At 47.4% G+C, this 15934-nt stretch overlaps 1 protein-coding gene across 1 annotated transcript in view; it reads left to right on the top strand.

Annotated features, from left to right (window-relative positions):
* TUBE1 (tubulin epsilon 1) overlaps nt 1-15934 on the top strand; it is a 102569-nt gene that overhangs the window by 52041 nt on the left and 34594 nt on the right. The window contains exon 6 of the mRNA XM_030195671.1: nt 3177-3298. Within this exon, the coding sequence (XP_030051531.1) occupies nt 3177-3298 (122 nt within the window). The remainder of the gene's footprint in view (nt 1-3176; nt 3299-15934) is intronic.

Genomic DNA, 15934 nt, shown 5'->3' with positions numbered 1-15934 from the left:
GGCTCATACATTCTCCAAGCATTACCGTTTGACTGTGGCTGCACGGGCGGAGGCCCGGTTTGGAGCTTCAGTGTTGAGGTCAGGGATTTCAATGTCCCGCCCTGGGTGAGTACTGCTTCGGTACATCCCACCAGTCTATGGATTGATCAGCTTAATGATATGGAAGGTAAAATTATGTATAATCATATCTGATAATTTTCTTTCCATTAATCATAGCTGATCAATCCATAGCCCCTCCCAGATATCTGTACTGTTTTTATTCTGGTTGTATTTCAGGTTCAAGTTTAGTCTTCAGTTACTTCAGAAAGACTTCGTGTTCAAGTTTTTTCACTTGGATTCTTCAAGAGTTAAGACGAGTTTGTGTTACAGTCAGCTGCTGCATTCCTCTCCCCTCCGTTTTACGGGGCTGGATTGAGACTTAAAATTCTGCCGGCACTCCCTCCCGCTTCGTGCGGCTGTAGGGCAGCTTTGTACCCCTCCCGCTTCGGCGGTGTTAGGGTCAGTCAGCTCCTCCCGCGGTTGCGGTTGCAGGATAAGCCAGATCCCCCCGCATCGGCGGGTGTGGTGTCCCTCCCCCGCTCCGCGGGGATGAGCTGGACGGATTCCCCTCCCCCACTTGTGTGGGGATGAGCTGGGTTAATTCCCCTCCCCCGTTTCGGCGGTGGTGAGCTGGGCAGAGTGTCCCTTCGTGGGTGTAATTCTCTAAGTGCTGAGTTCGGATGGAGCTTTGATATCGACATACTGAGGAGTTTCCGGCAGCACATGACCACATATAGGGAGGCAAAAGTTTGCTCTCTATCTCCACCTGCTGGTAGATGGACACAACCCACCAGTCTATGGATTGATCAGCTATGATTAATGGAAAGAAAATTATCAGATATGATTATACATAATTTTACCTTCTATCTGTTTCATATGGAATGTTTATTTTATTTGACTGAATTCCCTCTTTAACAGATAGTGCAAACCCCCCCCCCCCCCCCCCCCATATGATCCTCTCAATCATTGCGATACAATTTATACCCTGTTAACACAGTGTCCCATTGATTGTCCTCTTTCCACCAAGTAGTGCTATATACTTTAACTCTCCTATCTTATTTTTTAGACTTCTAGCATTTGTACACAGGTACTTCAGATTGTGTTTTTTCCTCGGATCTACAAGCTGCATAGAAGTTGAAGGGTATAATGTGTGTCCTTTATCCTGTTCTCTCATGAAGCACACCTGGACGGGCATAATTGAACGCGAACGCCCATGTGTAAAAATGTCCATCTCCGGAGACGGCTCCGCGAAGAGGCGGAGCAAACCGTAAAATCGAAACGAGATGGCCGTCCATCTTCGGTTTCGATTATACGGTTCGGCCCGCTGAAATCCCAACATTTGTGTTGACTCTAGAGATAGACGACACAAATGGTGAGATGGCCGTCCGCAGTTTTCAGTGATAAATCGAAACCGCTGCTGGCCATCTCAAAAACGGACCTAATCCAAGGCATTTGGTCGTGGGAGGGGCCAGCATTCGTAGTGCATTGGTCCCCCTGAGATGCCTCTATGCCAGCCTCAAATATCATACCTAGCTCCATGACAGCAGTATGCAGGTCCCCGGAGCAATTTTAGTTTAGTTGGTGGGACCCATGCAGAGAGCAAAAATCGGAAGAAAAAAAACCAACATGCAAGTGCAGTCAGGGACGTCCAAATTAAAACAATAGTAATAGGGGGATTCGAACCAACCACTTTCTGATTACAAGACCTGTGCTCTAACCACTGCACCACTTATTCAGCTGCTTAGATCTCCTTCCCTTTCCATTAAGTCCCGGTGTCAGCTAAACGAGCTGTGATTGGCTGACAGAAACTTGGTTTCTTATTATTCCAGAATAATTTTATGCAGCTTTATATTCTTTAATTGTGTTGAATTTTACTGTTTTGAATATCAGCCTCTTTAAGGGGTCAGGGGCAGGTGAAGAGACCAGTTTCCAAAAGCAATTCAGCCAGGTAGTATTAGATAATTACATATGATGTTTCTGCTGAATAAAGCAACTGCAGGAAATATAAAGCAATTCTCTCTCTGGGTACTTTTCCATAACCTTTTCAAAGTGAACGAGTCAAACATTTTCACTTTGGAGCAAGGACTGAACTAAAAGACATGCTTTGTTTTTTCCTGATCTCTGCAAAGCTTCTCGGGAGTCCGGAAAGAAGTTTGTTGTTATGCGTCCAGATATTTTGGATCTGGGTGCTAATGTTCTCTCGTACGATTTCCTTGTAAATGCTTAATTAGATTTCAGGACAGGTGATATGTCTTTTTTGACTTTTCTAGACACCCATAAGGCTCCAATTGGCTGTTGCTTTTATGATATAGCCTGTAATAGTTAAGGTGTTGCCACACTCTTATTTCCAGTTACTACTACTACTACTATTACTTAACATTTTTTAAAGCGCTACCAGGGTTACGCAGCGCTGTACAATTTAACAAAGAGAGACAGTCCCTGCTCAAAGAGCTTACAATCTAATAGACACGTGAACAGTCAGTCTGATAGGGGCAGTCAAATTGGGGCAGTCTGGGTTTCCTGAAAGAGTTAGGTGCCGAACGCAGCATTGAAGAAGTGGGCTTTAAGCAAAGACTTGAAGATGGGCAGGGAGGGGGCTTGGCGTAAGGAAAGGTTGTTCCAAGCATAGGGTGAGGCGAGGCAGAATGAGCGGAGCCTGGAGTTGGCGGTGGTGGAGAAGGGTACTGAGAGGAGGGATTTATCCTGTGAACGGAGGTTACGGGCGGGAACGTAAGGGGAGATGAGGGTTGCACCCTTCAAACCTTACTTGTGTACCTGACTTTGGTGATATTATACTAGGAGTCGTTTAACACTTTCTTTCTTTATTTTCTTTCCTATACATGTGTAATTTCTCTTTTCTTTTCAAGATGTAATTCTTGATGTATAAATTGTTTAAAGCTTACCAAAAAGTCCTGGATTTTCCAGCAATGCAAGCAGTGTGAAAATATCCCTTAGCCTGACTCAGCCAGGGCAGGCACAGAGTTGGTGACTTAATGGGTTTAGGCTTGGGGAGATAGTGACCCTATGAAGTCACACACACTGAGTCAGGGGCAGAATTAGGTTTTGGATAGCTCAGGTTCTCCTGTCTGTTAAATTATTTGAGCCTGACCTGTTCTTCTCTGACCTCATGTTCACAGGGCGGTGGGACACAAGGTATACGGGTATCAGTACCGAGAGCAGATAGTGGAGAAGCTGAGACGGGCAGCGGAGCAGTGTGATTGCCTTCAATGTTTTTTTGTGATCCACTCCATGGGAGGAGGTAAGATCTGCCTGGAGATGTCGTGTCCTGCTCAGTTTGGAAATGGAGCTGTTACAGCATTTCTGAGCCTGGTGGAGCAGCACCGTCGAGGAATTACGACTAGAATGCAGAGCACTGGTGATTCTTACCAACTTCAAGCCCTAGGTAGCCTGTGAAGTTTAATTTCATAGTAGCATTTTTACTCCACTTAACTACCAGGCTCTAATTAAAAAGAATACATACACAATAATTGGAATACAATCCATCACTGTATGAGCATAAAATCGTGCAGACAAAAAGTTTAAGAACTTAATAGCCATACTGGGGCAGACCAGTGGTCCATCTAGCCCAGTATCCTTTTTCCACAGTGGCCAGTCCAGGTCACAATTACCTGGCAGAAACAAAAATAGTTCCAATCCCAGAGCAAGCAGTGGCTTCCCCATGTCCAACTCAATAACAGTAACATAGTAACATAGTAGATGACGGCAGAAAAAGACCTGCACGGTCCATCCAGTCTGCCCAAGAAGATAAATTCATATGTGCTACTTTTTTATTTGTACTGTTCTCTTCAGGGCACAGACCGTATAAGTCTGGCCAGCCCTATCCCTGCCTCCCAACCACCACAGGCTGTGGACCATTCCTCCAGGAACTTGTCCAAATCTTTTTTAAACCCAGATACACTTACTGCTGTTACCACATCCTCTGGCAACTGGTTGCAGGGCTTAACTTTTCTTTGAGTGAAAAAATATTTCCTCCTATTTGTTTTGAAAGTACTTCCATGTAACTTCATTGAGTGTCCCCTAGTCTTTGTACTTTCTGAAAGAGTAAAAAATCAATGGACCTCGATCATATCTCCCCTCATCCATCTCTTTTCTACGCTGAAGAGCCCTAACCTCTTTAGCCCTTTCTCCTATGAGAAGAGTTCCTTCTCCTTAATCATTTTGGTCACTCTTCTTTGTACCTTTTCTAATTCCACTATATCTTTTGAACGCAATGCTCAAGGTGAGGTCGTGCCATGGATGGATACAGAGGCATTATAATATTTTTCATCTTATTTTCCATCCCTTTCCTAATAATTCCTAGCATCCTGTTTGTGAAGTGAATTACAATTTTGACTATTCATGAGACATCACGACAAAGGAAGAGGCGTGGTTTACAATGATAAAGTAATGTTGATTGATTGCCGTTGCATCGAAGTTCATTGGATGAGCTTGAGTAAGAAGGATTCAACGTATTTTTCCACTCACATAACAGCTTGAGTTGATTTTGTGAGAAGGATCCAAGGTATTTACCACTCATACAACAGTCTTCCTAAGACATTAAGACATCAGAGGATTGAATGTGGCTCAGCCTTAGAGCAACAGAGTCAAGTGTCCATACACAGGATGATAATTGGACTTAAAACGGGATTAGACATATGTATTTTTATGTTTAACGTGACTCTCAACAGTGGTTGATTTGTTGAAAAGTTTCTTAGTGAATGTTAACTGAGGGATCCAATGCAATTTAGAGTAGATTATGATTGTGATTAGATTGAATTAGGATTGTAGTTAAAAAATGTACATGAAGTATTACAGTAAAAAGTCAGATTGCTGACATGATTAATAAACAAATCTTTTGATTATTAAGAGCATTTCATAACATTCATTTCTTTCACCCAATGTAAAGCAAAAATACTATTTAAAGCGTTAAAAGTGTAAGATAAATTGAGATCCTGTGAAGTTTATACCATTAAATTTTAACTGCCACACCCTCGACCATTCTTCTAAGGTTTGGAGATCCCTTCTCATTGTTTCTACTCCCTCCAGAGTATCCACTCTATTGGCTGTCTTTGTGTCATCTGCAAAAAGGCAAACCTTTTCATCCAACCCTTCAGCAATATCTCCCACAAATATATAAAACAGAATAGGCCCCAGCACCGACCCCTGAGGAACTCCACTGCTCACCTTCTTTTCCTCCGAGCAGATTCCATTTACCACCACCCTCTGCCAACTGTCGGTCAACCAGTTTCTTATCCAGTTCACCGCTTTCGGTCTTAAGTTCAACCCTTTCAGCTTATTCACAAGTCTTCTGTGGGGGACCGTATCAAAGGCTTTGCTGAAATCCAAGTAGATTACATCTAGCACACGTCCTTCATCCAGTTCTTTGATCACTCAGTCAACGACGTCAATATTATTCATTTGGCAGGATTTTCCTTTGGTAAAGCCATGTTGCCTCAGGTTCTGTAACCCGTTGGCTTCTAGAAAGTTAATTATCCTTTCTTTCAGCAGCGACTCCATTATTTTTCCTACCACGACACGAGACTTACCGTTCTGTAGTTTCCCACTTCTTCCCTTTCTCCACTTTTGTGAAGAGGGACCACATCCGCTCATCTCCAATCCCGAGGAACCTCTCCCGTCTCTAAAGCTGTATTAAATCTTTAAGAGGTCCTGGCAGGACTTCTTTGTGCTCCTTCAGTATCCTGGGATGTATCCCATCCAGACCCATAGCGATGTCCATCTTCAGATTCTCAAGCTGTTTATAAACTCTTTCTTCTGTAAACGGGACAGTATTCACTTCATTCCCAGATGTTCCCTCAGCAGCCGACCGCGGTCCTTCTCTAGGATTTTCCTCCGTGAACACCGAAGAGAAGTAATTGTTTAGCACCTTCGCTTTATCTTCATCACTCTCCACTTAGCCATTCTCATTATCTTTCAGTCTCGCAATTCTATGCCTATCTTTTCTCCTTTCTCCTTTCTCCAATGTATCTGAAAAAGGTCTTGTCACCTCTCTTTACATCTTTAGCCATTTTTTCTTCCGCTTTCGCTAGCCATATTTCCCTCTTCACTTCTTTTCCGTGATCCTCTCGTTGCATTCTTTTGTATTTCTTGAGCAAATCCTCTTTTGCTCTTAGTTTTTCATCTACTTGTTTGGAGATCCATTTAGGCTTCCTGCTTCTCTTGTTTTTGTTTACTTTCTTTGCATAAAGATCATTTGCCATATTTATAGCAGCCTTTAGCTTTGACCAATGATTTTCCACATCTCCTACACCTTCCCACACTAACAGCTCCTTCTTCAGGTATTCCCCCATTTTATCAAAATCAGTACATCTGAAATCCAGTACTTTGAGTTTTGTGCATCCGCACTCCGCTTTTGCCCTTATATCAAACCATACGGTGCGATGATCACTATTAGATAGGTGGACACCCACCCAGATATCGGAAACACTACCTCCGTTCGTGAGCACGAGATCCAGCATCGACCCTTCCCTCATGGGTTCCGTCACCATTTGTCTGAGCAAGGCACTTTGACAGGCATCCACAATCTCCCTACTTCTTTCTGATTCCGCAGACGGGACATTCCAATCCATGTCAGACAAATTGAAATCTCCCAACACCTCCCCTTTCATACCAATCTTTTGAATATCTTCTATCAGATCCTTGTCTAACTTCTCTGTTTGTGCAGGAGGTCTGTAGATAACATAGTAACTGTCAGGTTCTCAGGTTCAGAGCCCGCGGGGCCGGGCTCTGGAGCAAACGTGAGCCCTTGGGCTGCTGCCGAGGAGCGACAGCAGCAGGCAAAACCTACCAACCAACACTGGGCAAGCACACCGGCAGGGACTGCAGGCACTGCCCAGCGAACCGGAACACATAGACTGGAATCCCCCGGACTGGAGGACACAGGACTGGAACACACACCGGACCGGAACACACTGGACTGGAGCGCACCAGACTGGAACACACCGGACCGGAACACACTGGACTGGAGCACACTGGACTGGTCCGTACAGCTTCACTTGCACTTAGCTACTAAGCCCCCCAGAAGTTGAGCTCCTGGGTTCGAGTAGCCGGCAGGACTTACTGGATACCGGATGACACAGGGACCAGAACTGGAAACAGAAGTGCTCCTAACCCTAAACTGATCTACGTGCTCCCAAGCCCTAAACCAGCAGGAGTGTTCCTAACAGTAAACTGACAAAAGGACTTCCTAAGCCCTATACTAAACAGGAGCTCCTAAGCCCTGCTCAAGAAAGGGACTTCCTAAGCCCTAAACTAACAGAGCAGGGAACTAAACACAAAGCTAACACAGGTGCTACTAAGCACCAAGCTACAAGCAGAGCTTTACACTAACAAGCTAAACACAGAACTAACCAGCTACCTAAGCACTGCACTAGCAAGCTAGATACAACTAACAAGGTGCTTCCTAAGCACTACTCTGGCAAGGAACCAGAAGAGCTCCTAGCACTAAAAGGGAAGACAGGGGAGGCACAAGGAAAAAGCATGGAAGCTAACACATAAGCCAAAAGTGATTCTAAATCACCAAACACCAACAGCAAAGACTGCAATGCTCCCAATAGCACAAACCCAGAAGTACTTCTAACAGCAAACTCTGCAGTGTTCCTAACAACACCAAACCCTGAAGTACTTCTATCAACAACAGAGCTTCCAAAGCCCTACACATAGCAATGCTTCCAAAACCAAGAGGGAAAAGCAGGGGAACCATAAGGGAAAAGCAGGAAAGCTAAACACACAGTCACCAGTGCACACTACTGCACTAACACTAACCTGGACCTTAGCAAAAGCAAGCAGGGAAACTAGACACAAAGTCAGAAGTGCACACTGCACCACCCTACCTAAAGCAAACACCACTGTTGCAAAGGCTCTGAAGGAAACAACACCACTTCCTTATCAAGGCCCTCCCTGATGATGTCACACTCCCTAGACCTAGGCAAAAGCACACTGACCCAGAGAGGCCCAACCCACACCAATGCAAAACTGTGAAACACTTGAAGCCAGTACACCCAAAGAGAGGTAGAGCAACTCAGGCAACACACACACAGGTGCAGTATAGTGAAACAATTAGAGCCATGCTGCTGGAAGCTGCCAGCACAGAGAGACAGAGCCAGCTCAGAAAGGACAGAGAAAAGAAACAGAAGCCAGCTAAGAAGCTGACCCCCAGGAAAGAGGTAAGTTTGAGAGGGGTTCAGACCCCAATCATAATAGTAACATAGGTATAACTTGTCTGGAATGTTTTTACGTTTGGGGAGCGTGCCAGGTGCCCTTGATCTGGATTGGCCACTGTCGGTGACAGGATGCTGGGCTAGATGGACCTTTGGTCTTTCCCAGTATGGCACTACTTATGTACTTATGTACTTATGTAGATGACGGCAGAAAAAGACCTGCACGGTCCATCCAGTCTGCCCAAGAAGATAAATTCATATGTGCTACTTTTTTATTTGTACTGTCCTCTTCAGTGCATAGACCGTATAAGTCTGCCCAGCAGTATCCCCGCCGCCCAACCACCAGCCCCGGCACAGACCGTATAAGTCTGCCCAGCACTAGTCCCGCCTCCCAACCACCAGCCCCGGCACAGACCGTATAAGTCTGCCCAGCACTAGCCCCGCCTCTCAACCACCAGCTCTGCCACCCATTCTAGGCTAACCCCCATGTGGATATAGGTTCTATCTTCTCTTTCCAGGATGATCCATAAAGCTTTTTGCTTTCCCCAAGTTCCCCGCATTTCAGCCACTCTGATACTGTCTCTCACATATAGCATCACTCCTTCACCCTTCTCTATCCTTCCTAAAAAGATTATAGCCCGGTATAGTCACATCCCATTCATAGGAATCATTGAACCACGTCTCTGTAATAGCAACAATATGCAAGTTTTCTTCAAACATCAGGGCATGCAAGTCTTGAACCTTTTTACCTAGACTACGAGCATTTGTGCTCATTGCTTTCCATGTGCTTAGTGAGTTTAGGTGGTTTTCTATATTTAGATGACCATTCTCTCTGCCATCATGTTTATTCTGGGGGTGACTTTCTGAATTCCCTTGTTTCCTTTTGTCACCCCCACCCTCTAGTTTAAATGTCTAGGAACATACTGTCTGAAATTTTTTTTTTGTTGTACCCTGCACTTTCCCACTCATGGCAGGTTCAATGCGGCTTAGGTACTTATGTGTACCTGGGGCAGTGGAGGGTTAAGTGACTTGCCCAGAATCACAAGGAGCTGCCTGTGCCTGCAGTGGGAATCGAACCCAGTTCCCCAGGACCAAAGTCCACCACTCTAACCACTAGGCCACTAGGATCCTTTTTCCCATCACAGAAAGATGTAGCCCATCATTACAGTACAGCCTGTTATTTTTCTACATATGAGTCAGCCAGTGTTAAATCTCTCTTCTAGGCATTTTCAAACATGCATGGGATGTGCATAAGGAATCCTGTGCAGAAGGAATGGATCCTCAGAAGCTTAGCTACAATTGGGTGGCAGAGCAGGTGGGGGGAAGAGGGGTTGGTGGTTGGGAGGCGAGGATAGGGGAGGGCAGACTTTTATACGGTCTGTGCCAGAGCCGGTGATGGAAGGCGGGACAGGTGGTTGGGAGGCAGGAAAAACTGCTGGGCAGACTTATACGGTCTGTGCCCTGAGAAAGACAGGTACAAATCAAGGTAAGGTATACACATGAGTTTCTCTTGGACAGACTGGATGGACCGTGCAGGTCTTTTTCTGCCGTCATCTACTATGTTACTATGTTACTATTTTTGGATGTAAGCTATCCAGTTTCTAGTTTTACCATTTTATCATCCACCCCAGTGTGTTTTCAAATAAGTACATAAGCATTCCCGGGACAGACCAAAGGTCCATCAAGCCCAGTATCCTGCATCCAACAGTGGCCAATCCAGCTCACAAGTACCTGGCAAGATGCCTGAACAGTAAAACAGATTTTATGCTGCTTATCCTAAAAGTAAGCAATGAATTTTACCAAGTGCATCTTAATAATGGTTTATGGACTCTTCTTGTAGGAATTGGTCCAAACCTTTTTTTTAAACCCTGCTAAACTAACTGCTTTTACTACATTGTCTGGGAATGACTTCCAAAGTTTAATTACACATTGTATGAGAAATATTTTCTCCAATCTGTTTTAAATTTACTACTTAGTAGCTTCACTGCATGTCCCCTATTTCCACTCCACTCACAATTTTACAGACTTCTATCATATCTCCTCACAGCTGTCTGTTCTCCAAACTGAAGATCCTTTGAGGTGTACTTTCAAAGCACTTAGGCTTACAAAGTTACATGGAGGGGCATAATCCAGTGGGGCGCCCAAGTTTTCATGATGGCGCCCTCGCAGGACAGCCCCATAAAGGGGCGGGGAAACGCGCATTATCGAAACAAGATGGACATCCATCTTTCGTTTCGATAATACGGTCAAGGACGCCCAAATCTTGACATTTAGGTCGACCTTAGAGAGGTCGTCCTTAGGTCGTTTTTGAGATGGTCGTCCTCAGTTTTCGGCGATAATGGAATCCAAAGACGTCTCATAGTGCACTGGTCCACCTCACATGCCAGGACACCAACCGGGCACCTTAGGGGGCACTGCAGTGGACTTTAAACATGACCAAAACCGAACTTCTCATTTTTCCCCCCAAACCCACCTCCCCACTCCCCCCGTTTTCTATTTCTGTTGATGGCTCTCTCATACTCCCTCTCATTCTCCCTGTCTCCTCGGCTCGAAACCTTGGGGTCATCTTTGACTCTTCTCTCTCCTTCTCTGCTCACATCCAGCAGACCGCCAAGACCTGTCGTTTCTTTCTTTACAACATCCGTAAAATCCGCCCCTTTCTTTCCGAGCACTCTACCAAAACCCTCATCCACACCCTTGTCACCTCTCGTTTAGACTACTGCAATCTGCTTCTTGCTGGCCTCCCACTTAGTCACCTCTCCCCTCTCCAGTCGGTTCAAAACTCTGCTGCCCGTCTCATCTTCAACTCACCAGCCATTGACATACCTGCTCTCCAGTTTCTCCCTGCTCACTCCTGTCCTCCTGCATCAGTATGCTCCAGCCCGCCTGCTAACTTGTCAGCCCTTAACTTACCTGCTCTCCAGCGTCTCCCTGCTCATTCCTATCCATCGGCACCAGCATGCCCCAACCCGCCCGCTAACCTGTCTCCCACTGATTTACCTGCTGACCTGCTAACTTGTCAACCTACCTGCCTCACTGCTTGTTCCAGCCCACCTGCCTCTCCCTGCTCGTTCCTGTCCATCCGCACCAGCCTGCTTCACCCCGCCTACAAGCTTGCAGCCACTGCCACACTTGCCTGCCTCCTAACCTGCCAGCCACGCACTTACCCACTCTCCAGTACATCAATCCCACCAATTCCAAGCCTCCGGCTCTTCGCTCTGTCACTACACTTACACCTGTCACACTGTAACCACTACTTATGGCCCCTGTCCACATCTTCTTCCTTGCCCTGTCCCTTCCTAATCTTTTTCCCCTCCCCTTACCGCTGTCTACCGCTGGAACCCATTGCCCTCCCGTGTTCCCCCCCATCCTGCCCGCTACGGCATCCCTCACCACCTCACCATCTCTCCTGTCCCCCTCCTCCTTCCTAGCCCTTAATCTCCAACATCTCCTTCCTACCATTAACCCTTCACCATTCCTCCTATGTGCACCCCGTCTTCGTCGCCTTCGTCGCCCGACCTCCCCCACCCTCCTCCGCACTCTCTTGCTCCTCCTCCTGCTATCCGCGGGAGACATTAACCCTAATCCAGGCCCCCCCCACCTGTCCTCCTCCTTTCCATTCAAACGCTTCCGTGATGTCTCCAACCTCGTCCCTATTCCCCTCCTCCCCCCCTCTTCCCTCCCCTTCTCATGTGCCTTGTGGAATGCCCACTCGATCGGCAACAAACTGCCCTTCACCCACGATCTCTTCATCTCTTGTTCCCTCCAACTGCTCGCCCTAACTGAAACCTGGCTCTCCCCTGACGACTCTGCCTCAGTCGCGGCCCTCTGTCATGGAGGCTATCTCTTCTCCCACACTCCCCGCCCAGATGGCCGCGGTGGAGGCGTCGGGCTACTTCTCTCACCCTCCTGTAGTTTCCAACCCCTCCTCCTACCGCAGTCTCACTGCTTCTCGTCCTTCGAAGCTCACTCCATCCGGCTATTCCATCCATTACCACTCAGAGTTGCAGTCATCTACCGCCCCCCTGACAAACCCCTCTCTTCATTCCTTACTGACTTCGACGCTTGGCTCACCGTCTTTCTTGATCCCGCATCTCCTTCCCTCATTCTTGGTGATTTTAACATTCACGTTGACAACCCATCCAATGCCTACGCTTCTAAATTCCTTGCTCTGATATCCTCCTTTAACCTCCGACTATGCTCTACCACCCCTACTCACCGTGATGGCCATTGTCTCGACCTCGTTCTCGTCTCTTCCTGCTCACCTTCCAATTTCTGCACCTCAGTCCTTCCTATCTCAGATCATCACCTAATTACCCTCACACTTCATCACCCTCCCCCTCAACCTCGCCCAACTATAACCACGCCTTTCAGGAATCTCCAAGCTGTCGACCCCCCTACCCTATCCTCCCACATCTCCAATCTCTTCCCTTCCATCTCGTCTTCTGAATCTGTCGACACGGCTGTCTCTACCTACAATGAAACTCTCTCCACCGCTCTGGATACCCTAGCACCATCTGTCTCTCGCCCCACTAAGCGCACTAATCCGCAGCCCTGGTTAACCCCCTGCATCCGTTACCTTCGCTCCTGCACCCGATCTGCTGAACGACTCTGGAGGAAATCTCGCACCCTATCAGACTTCACCCATTACAAATTCATGCTATCCTCCTTCCAATCCTCCCTATTCCTTGCCAAACAGGAATATTATTCTCAATTAACCAATTCTCTTGGCTCCAACCCTCGTCGCCTCTTTGCCACCCTCAACTCCCTACTTAAAGTACCCTCCGCTCCCACCCCTCCCTCACTCTCTCCTCAATCACTAGCTGACCACTTCCGCGATAAAGTGCAGAAGATCAACCTTGAATTCACTTCCAAGCCTTCTCCTCCCTGTGACTTCTTAACCCACTCCCTCAACCAACCTAACCCGGCCTCCTTTTCCTCCTTCCCTGAGATCACCGAAGAGGAAACTGCTCGCCTTCTTTCTTCCTCCAAGTGCACCACCTGTTCCTCGGATCCCATTCCCACCAATCTGCTTACCAACATCTCTCCTACAGTTATCCCCTCAATCTGTCACATCCTCAACCTCTCTCTCTCCACTGCTACTGTCCCTGACACCTTCAAGCACGCAGTAGTCACACCACTTCTCAAAAAACCATCACTTGACCCAACCTGTCCCTCCAACTACCGCCCCATTTCTCTTCTACCCTTCCTCTCCAAACTACTTGAGCGTGCTGTCCACAGCCGTTGCTTTGACTTCCTCTCCTCTCAGGCTGTCCTCGACCCGCTTCAATCTGGCTTTCGCCCACTACACTCGACAGAAACAGCACTCTCTAAAGTCTGCAATGACCTGTTCCTCGCCAAATCCAAAGGCCATTACTCCATCCTCATCCTCCTCGACCTATCCGCCGCCTTTGACACCGTCAATCATAATTTACTTCTTGACACACTGTCCTCATTTGGGTTCCAGGGCTCCGTCCTCTCCTGGTTCTCCTCGTATCTTTCCCAACGCACCTTCAGAGTATCTTCTAATGGCTCCTCTTCCACCCCCATCCCGCTCTCTGTTGGGGTTCCCCAAGGATCTGTCCTTGGACCGCTTCTCTTCTCGATATACACCTCTTCCCTTGGCTCGTTGATCTCATGTCATGGTTTCCAGTACCATCTCTATGCCGATGACACCCAGCTTTACCTCTCCACTCCCGACATCACAGTTGAAACCCAGGCCAAAGTTTCAGCCTGCCTTTCCGACATCGCTGCCTGGATGTCCAACCGGCATCTGAAACTGAACATGGCAAAGACTGAGCTCCTTATCTTTCCACCCAAACCCTCTTCTCCTCTTCCCCCACTTTCCGTCTCTGTTGACAACACCCTCATCCTCCCCGTCTCTTCAGCACGCAATCTCGGAGTCATCTTCGATTCCTCCCTCTCCTTCTCTGCCCATATCCAACAGACAGCTAAGACCTGTCGCTTCTTCCTCTATAATATTAGCAAAATTCGCCCCTTCCTCTCTGAACAGACCACCCGCACCCTCGTCCACTCACTCGTTACCTCTCGTCTTGACTATTGCAACCTTCTCCTCGCTGGCCTCCCGCTTAGCCACCTATCCCCCCTTCAATCTGTCCAAAATTCCGCCGCACGTCTTATCTACCGCATGAACCGATACTCTCATATCACCCCCCTCCTCAAGTCGCTTCACTGGCTCCCAATCCACTACCGTATACAGTTCAAGCTTCTTCTATTGACCTTCAAGTGCACTCAATCTGCTGCCCCCCATTACCTCTCTACCCTCCTCTCCCCGTATGTTCCCACCCGTAACCTCCGCTCTCAGGACAAATCACTCCTATCTGTACCCTTCTCCACCACCGCTAACTCCAGACTCCGCCCCTTCTGCCTCGCAGCACCTTATGCCTGGAACAGACTTCCTGAGCCCATACGCCATGCGCCCTCCCTGCCCATCTTCAAGTCCTTACTCAAGGCCCATCTCTTCTCCCTTGCTTTTGGCGCCTAACCACCTTCCCCATTCCTGTTACCTACACTGACTGCGTAGTCTATTACCGTTAGATTGTAAGCTCTCTCGAGCAGGGACTGTCCCTCCCCGTGTTTAAACTTGTACAGCGCTGCGTAACCCTGGCAGCGCTATAGAAATGCTAAGTAGTAGTAGTAGTAGTATCTTCCGCCAGGGTCGCTTTACTCATACTACCCCTCTCCTCAAGTCGCTTCACTGGCTCCCTATCCGTTTTCGCATCCTGTTCAAACTTCTTCTACTAACCTATAAATGTACTCACTCTGCTGCTCCCCAGTATCTCTCCACACTCGTCCTTCCCTACACCCCTTCCCGTGCACTCCGCTCCATGGATAAATCCTTCTTATCTGTTCCCTTCTCCACTACTGCCAACTCCAGACTTCGCGCCTTCTGTCTCGCTGCACCCTACGCCTGGAATAAACTTTCTGAGCCCCTACGTCTTGCCCCTTCCTTGGCCACCTTTAAATCTAGACTGAAAGCCCACCTCTTTAACATTGCTTTTGACTCGTAACCACTTGTAACCACCTGCCTCCACCTACCCTCCTCCTTCCTGTACACATTAATTGATTTGATTTGCTTACTTTATTTATTTTTTGTCTATTAGAATGTAAGCTCTTTGAGCAGGGACTGTCTTTCTTCTATGTTTGTGCAGCGCTGCATACGCCTTGTAGTGCTATAGAAATGCTAAATAGTAGTAGTAGTAGTAGTAGACTTTAGAAATTGCTCCCTGGTGCATAGCTCCCTTAACTTGGGTGCTGAGCCCCACAAACCCTCCCCCCCAGATCCACCTGCCTGAAGTACACTGCACCCACTACAACTGCTGCGATGGACCTGAGTATGGCATTTGAGGCTGGCAAAAAAGTATTGTTAAACTTGTTTTTTATGGTGGGAGTGGGTTAGTGACCACTGGGGGAGTGCTCGTCAGGGACGCTCTTCTTTTTTTCTATTATCGGCTGAGGACGACCATCTCCTAATCACGCCCCAGTCCCGCCTTCGCTACCCTGCCGACATGCCCCCGTGAACTTTGGTCGTCCCCGTGACGGAAAGCAGTCAAGGGTGTCAAACAATCGGCTTTCGATTATGCAGATTTGGACGACCTTGCAAGAAGGACTCCCATCTCCCGATTTGTTTCGAAAGATGAGCATCCTTCTCTTTCGAAAATAAGCCTGATAGTAACCTACAGAACATCGTAAGTATA

Source organism: Microcaecilia unicolor, chromosome 3 (genome assembly GCF_901765095.1).
Source record: "Microcaecilia unicolor chromosome 3, aMicUni1.1, whole genome shotgun sequence".
Taxonomy (NCBI): Eukaryota; Metazoa; Chordata; class Amphibia; order Gymnophiona; family Siphonopidae; genus Microcaecilia; species Microcaecilia unicolor.
Note: the sequence above shows the minus strand (reverse complement) of the source record. Positions and strands in the feature narration are given on the sequence as shown.